Source organism: Neltuma alba, unplaced genomic scaffold (assembly GCF_004799145.2).
Source record: "Neltuma alba isolate B1F8T4 unplaced genomic scaffold, ASM479914v2 tig00012508_pilon, whole genome shotgun sequence".
NCBI classification, from domain to species: Eukaryota; Viridiplantae; Streptophyta; class Magnoliopsida; order Fabales; family Fabaceae; genus Neltuma; species Neltuma alba.
In genome coordinates, this window is record NW_021636976.1 from 315,959 (window position 1) to 322,743 (window position 6,785).

The following is a 6,785-nucleotide window of genomic DNA, read 5'->3' on the forward strand; positions in this document are numbered from 1 at the left end:
TCATCCCTGTCATAATAACTAGCCCCTTTTTCATTTGATATTAATGTCTCGTTAAACACCTAACTAATTTCAAATATTTCTTATCAAATTGTCAATGAAAATAAATTTAGTTCGAAAATTTGATCAGTCCCTCTGCTTTATGTTTTTATTAATTAATTTCAAATATTTCTGATCAAATTCTTAATAAAAATAAATTCACCTTGAAAATTTATCAGTCCCTCTGCCTTTTTTAGTCAACGATTTCGAATAAACAACCGAGTTTTACTTCGAGTCGTCTTCATCATTTAGAATATTTATTCATCATTCAAACGAATGAAATGTACAGTAATATGCTTAAAAAAATATTCTTAGTTTTTAATATAGGAGTTAATTAATTAATTTAAGCAGATTAAGGAAGTTTGTTGAGTTAGTTATTTGTAATACTTGTTATTTTTCTTATAATACCGTTGCTAATTATATATATTAACGAGAACTATCATTTAATTGACTATTTAATATGTGTAATTATTATAAGGATTATTTTGTAAAAAAATAAAAAATATATTAAAAATAAAATATATTAAAATTTTGTATTTAAAATCAAAATAAAAATTAAATAAAACGTTCTATTAAAAGGCAGAAAATTTTGCGTCTTCTTGGGGAGTGAGGATGAAAAGCAAGTTTGTGTAACCTATTTTCCTGTCCCATCACCAACGCAAGACCTACCTTTAATTTTTACGAGAAAATGACAATTAAAGGCTCTAAAATTTGAAAAACACAAATAAAAATCCTTGATAATTTTACCATGACTTTTGACAATAATAATGTTATGAAATTGTCAAAATCCATAATGAAATTGTCACATATCTTTATCTGTGTTTTTCAAATTCTAAATTTTTTTTTATGATTTTCCTAATTTTTATTTATTTATTTATTTATTTTCATTCCGTAGATGATGAGAGCTACCTTTACTAAAGTAGACTGTAAAGGGTCCACCTCACTTCACCAAACCTCATAGGGCAGGTTTGGGTTTTTAAATTCGCCGATTAAAATACCGTGTTGTACGGACAAAACTCCCCAAAACACTTTATCTGACCAACACAGGCTGCTATGCGACATGGAAACCATTATATCAAGTTATGAACTCGTATTACAACTTAATAAATAAATAAATTCAAAAAGATTTGATAAAAATAATATACTAAACACCCACGAGTAAGTCCCATCAATGCATTTCCCCGTCAACCCATAAATGATTTCCCCAGTCAATTTTCTTGCCAACCCAATCTTGGAAAATTTTCTCTTCTCTTTTCAGTTGCTACCAGATAAATTCAAAGGCAATATTGTAACAGTCAAAAGATGCTTCAACACAGACCTAAGCAGGATACCCAAAAAATTTAAAAAAAGAAAAAAACACTAAGCACTAAGTACTAAGTAGTACTAAGCAGCCTTGCCTGACTATGCAACAAAATATCATCAATCAGACTTCAGCATATGCCATGAAAATATCCTATGTACAATCTCGAAAAACTTGTAAGCATGTACTTGTTCCCAGTATATACAAAAGGAGAAAACAAGAACACGATGGAGGATGCATCCATAACAACATAGGTCCAAGCACCATATTCTACTAGTTATTCCCAAAAACGTAGAAAAACGGTAAAGAAAGATTGTTCTTCAGATCCAATGAGCTTTGCTCCAATGTGGAAGAAGAGCAAGTACAAGTCACGTTGTCTGTAATTTATGAATAGTCAGATTCTCATAAATTTTATATTATATATTGTTAGTTTCTGATAGATTGAAGAACTTCTCAAGGGAGAGAAAGAGAGAGATCAGGACATAATCTAGGGAGAGCAAAAACATAAGATAGGCGTGCGCAAGGTTCCCCAGCCAAGTGCCAAGTCTCTCATTCCTTTAGAAGTTTACAATAAGCCTCCAGATCAAACACCGAAAATTTGAATCAGACACCACCCTACATTCTCCCATCCCACAAGCTCCTTTCATGGACAAAAGCCTACTTCTATGATTGCAGGCTATTGAAATGAGCAGAGGTTCAGAGAAAATAATCGAAACATCACAAGGATCACATTGATAATGTTTTTCTTTCTTTCAAAAGAAAGATCACGTTCCACAATCTCAATATTACTGGAAAGAAAATCACCATCCAGTTCTGTCCAATGATTGTGCTTTGAAAACACTCCAGTAGTACAGGGAGCAGATGATTTAAGTTGGTAATACCTGTCATGGGCTCATGGCAACAAAAGAAAAAAGTGAAGAAAGTCGTCATTTTTATTGGAGGAACAGTACAAATAGAATAAGGAACAGCAACAAAGCTCTGTAATATTTTAAAATTCTATTAATAATATTGCAGTATCCATGAATAAAGAGCTTTTTAAGCAAGTACACTTTGTATGAACTGTTGGGATCATCCAAATCATATTAAATTTGCACTTAGACAGTAAAGAACGGAAACCTCCTGACAAATCTGTCAATGGTAGCTGTTGGTCGTATGAGAAACAAACTACGGAGCAATTTCAAGTCTTGGCTCAAAGCAAAAGCCAGTGAAAAGCTGCAGTGGAAACCTTTTCGTCACCGGACACTTCTGCGACCATTTCCATTGCTTATGGTTTATGTCAAATATCAGAAGTGCTGGAGCTCCGTAACTTTGAATGTATATCAGATCATCCGTACCACTGCTAGCGAAGACATCATCAAGCTCTCCAAATCCTTGGAAGAACCTGTGAGGCATTCTAGCAATCTCATCCCATTTCCTATCATTTAGAACCCAAATACCAATCCCCTTTATTATGTCAGGATGATCTTGTTTACCAATTCCTCCCACCATTACAAGCTTCTCCTTCAGATTCATCAGACGGCCACATGTTAGAGAACAAGGTACTGGAATAAAGCTCCTCATCAAGGTGCCATGAGTAGAACGGTTGGAGATGTCATATGCAATTAGGGCGTGGCGATTTTCTGGCAGAACACCCCCAGTTGAGTAAACTAAAAAGTAAAGCACTCCATTGCATATTACACTCTCCTCACCACCTCTCCACCCATTCAACACCTCTGTTAAAGTAGTCACCCAGGTCACTCTTTCTGAATTGTATATAAGAATTGAGATGTCCCATTGGGAAAAATTTTCAGGGACTTGCTTTGATCTTATGATTGCAATGTTATAACTGTGTGATTCCCTGTTCACTGAGATTGCTAATGCACTGTAATCAGAAAATTTCAAAACCGGGGGCTCTTCAAGCTTTCTGGAACATCTAGTAATGGGGTTGCAAACACGTAATTCACTTCCACTATCTTTGTCCATGAAGCAAACCAGGCCACATGATGAAGCAATGGACCAATTGGAAGTTTCAATGCAGGGAAGTTTCATGCTGTACCATTTCCGAAGGATGGGGTCAAAAGCATAACCAACTGGTTCATTAGAGCTTGTAAACATAAAATACCAAGGCTTGTGTGGGAGTACATGTGAAAGGTGCCAGAAAAACCTTTCTGATGTAACAATCTCATGCCACCGTTTACACACAGAACCTGCTCTGAAAATGCTGGCAATGGGGAGATAGGCTAGGATTCGTTCCAATAACTCATCAGGCAAAATCATATTCAAATCCAGCAAAAAAGCGACAGCTCCATTATCATCTTCATCACCAATTTCTAGAAATGAATTACACTCTTTGGCCTCCTTCGTTGAGTCATCACAGTAGTGGCTGACCCATGATGTTTCTCCAGCCATAGTAGAGTTAGAAGGAAATACCTAACAAAAACATAGAAATAATAAAGGATAAGGGTAAATATCATCTGAGTATTAGATGCCATATAAGAAATTCACCCAGGGGTCAGTTAATTGGAAGTAGACTAGATCATGAAGATATAATATCCATTGTTTGAACCATTGAAGATGAACATGTATCAAAAAGGGCACGTTCAATTCCACAGCTCACATTACAGTGGATACTATGGAGAACATAAATAAGACCATATTCCAACCCCCCCCCCCCCAAAAAACGGTTTTTTTTTGGGGGGGGGGGGGGAGGGTTCCCCCAAACGGGGTATATCAAGGATGATGGGATTAAAATTTTTATTGGAAAAAAGAAACATCAGACCTTCACAAAAGGATAAAGATATCAAGAAAAATTCACCCACTTTTTTAGATGGGGTCATATTAAGTCTGAACTTGAGGAGAGGAAAAATGCATAGCCACAGGTTATTTATAGTCCGTGTATTTTATGAGTACACATCAGGAGTTTGCCTAAAGAATGATATGGAAACTATGTCAACACATATAAAAGAGAATATCTGGGCTTGTTCCGGTGCACTGGGTATGATGTGAAAATCATTTGGTAAAGCCACTAGAAAATTACTCACCTTAGCCACAATTCAAATGTTTGTTGTAGACTGCTAGGTAAAGCAATGCAGGACCATAAACGGAAATAAAGAAAACAGTCCTATACATCACAACAACACTAAGAGAGAGTAAAGCAAACAGAAGGTATACCCATATATTCCGGTATCATATAAAATATCATATTCTGCTTACCAATTGCTAACTCCAAAAGCACACTCAAAGTTCTACATGCTTTGCAGATTTACACAGATATTTCATCTCAGCAGTAGTAAACCCAACGATGAAATTTTGTTAAACAGAAAAAAGAAAAAGTAACAAATTTTCCATGCGATGCAAGATCACTTAAAACTCCCTACAAACAGAAGCAGGCATTGCAACTCACGGGTTCCGCACAATCAGTGAATATATAAGTACTCATCCAAAACGAAGAAATTATGTGAAAGCCAACATTTTTTAACCCAACTTTCCCAAAAAGGACAAAATGGTCCGTTAATCCTAAGAAAATTTCCACCGTGATCCTATCATCAAACCCTAAGAAGGTTGATATGGTTCAAACAAACGGCACAGATGGGCAGAATAAATCGAATGCTGAATACCCCATCAAGCAAACACAAAATCCACAAAATCCTGAGAGCTAAAGATTTATAGCCACCTCAAAATAGTAGCATATCTCAAAAACATATACAGATCAATGAAGACAGAGGGCCGAGAAATTTTTTCAGAAACATTTGGTATCTTAAAAAGAAAAAAAAAAAGTCATCTTGAGAATTGCAACCAGTCACATACATACACCCGACTTACTAAAAGATGTAGCCCTCTTCCACTGTCACAAGGCAACTGGACCTCAGCAGATTCAGCGAGTTTCTAGGATTACAGAGAAGGCAAGAACAAATGGGGAAAAGAGACGTTATTGCGATTAATCATTCATCGAATATAGCAATTCACAGAATACTCAGTAAGCAATGGACTGAGGGAACGAAATGGAATGGAGTACGTATAATCTTCCTTCAAATGGAAGAACAACGGAATGATGGGTTGCTCTAGATTTGGTTGACAAAGAAGGCCAAGCAAGAACACAGTGAATTAGAGAGAAAAATGAGAGAGAAGTGAGAGACCGAGAAAGAGGCCTGTTTTTATTGTTTCTTTTCTTTTTTGGTTCCTTTTTTTTCTTTTTTATACAAGAAAAACGACAAGCAAGGAATGAGGTGTAAGGGCGGGTTTTCTGTAGGAATGGTGCTTTTTGTTGGCGAGAAAGAAGCGCGTGATCGCGCGTGTTTTTCCCCCTTTGGGTCCGATTTTACATTTTTGTAAGGGAAGGTTGAGGTGTCATTCAACGTGAACGTAGGTGACAATATTTTTTTTTTCATAATTAAAAAAATAATAATACAAACTTTACTCTTCCAAATTTATTCTTATTTTGATTTTAGTCTCTCTAATTTTAAATTATATATTTTGGTTCTTTAAATTTTTATTTAAAATATTAGTCCTTAAAATCTAATAAAAACTTGAATCACTTTGACTCTTAAGAGATTAAAACTTATAATTTGAAATTTAACATACTAAAATCAAAATAAGAATAACTTAAAAGAACAAAAATTATATTAACCCGTTTAAAAAATATCTGGACACCTTGGCTTTGGCATTTCGAGCGTTACGCAAAGTCACAAACTACGAAACAATAAATAATTTATGCTAGTAAAAAATTATGATGTTTATTATTTGAGTTATAATTAATACTCCTCGGGTTCTTAATATAAGACATATTTAACTAATTTAATTAGATTAAGAAAATTAGGTAAGCTAGTTAATTATAAAAAAATATGACATGTTTTTCTTAAAACACTATAATCATATTTCTTAATATTGTATCTCCCTCTTCTACTTGATTATGGTTAAGAGAGTATATATATGGGTAATTTAGAAAAAATTGATAAATATAAAACCTGACACAGGTCTTATATTTAGAATTAAAATCAAATCGATAATTAGATCTTACATTAAGGACTGGAGGAGTATAATTCATAACAAATTTTATATTATTATATTAGTGATATAAAACTCTATATATATATATATATATATTAATAGAGCATATCTAGTTGAGAGAGATTTTTCTTTAATTTTTATTTCTCAAGAAAGAGACTGGTTGTGGAGGATACTTTTAACTCCACTAGAACATAGCATATTCAATTAACTTGAGCCGAACAAAATTAAGGCTATTAACAACCTCTGTGTGTGTGTGTAATTCTTTCAGGTTTGTGGTAGACAAGGCAATCAATATAAATTAGACTAATAATAAAAAATAGGATTAATTAATCTGGAAGTCCTTATAGTTTTAACCAATTTTGAATTAGGTCTTTATAGTTTTTTTTCTTTTTATCAGGTCCTTATACTTTCATCTATTTTTAATTAGGTCCTCGCATTTATTTTTCTTTTTATTAAGTCCTTA

The 6,785-nt window shown here is 33.9% G+C and overlaps 1 protein-coding gene across 7 annotated transcripts; it reads right to left on the minus strand.

Moving 5' to 3' along the window:
• Positions 1-2,250: 2,250 nt before the first annotated feature.
• On the minus strand, positions 2,251-5,464 carry LOC114727762 (F-box/kelch-repeat protein At3g61590). Of its 7 annotated transcripts, none has more exons than XM_028914489.1 (3): positions 5,138-5,464; positions 4,135-4,240; positions 2,251-3,745 (listed from the first exon to the last, which is right to left on the minus strand). In XM_028914489.1, the coding sequence occupies exons 2-3, from the start codon at positions 4,150-4,152 to the stop codon at positions 2,501-2,503; spliced, it is 1,263 nt and encodes a 420-aa protein (XP_028770322.1). In that variant the 5' UTR covers positions 4,153-4,240; positions 5,138-5,464; the 3' UTR covers positions 2,251-2,500. The 7 variants fall into 7 exon arrangements, with proteins under 7 accessions (XP_028770322.1, XP_028770320.1, XP_028770321.1 ...); XM_028914487.1 differs by having other exon boundaries at positions 4,135-4,436; XM_028914488.1 differs by lacking the exon at positions 5,138-5,464 and adding an exon at positions 4,357-4,748.
• Between the last annotated feature and the right edge of the window lie 1,321 nt (positions 5,465-6,785).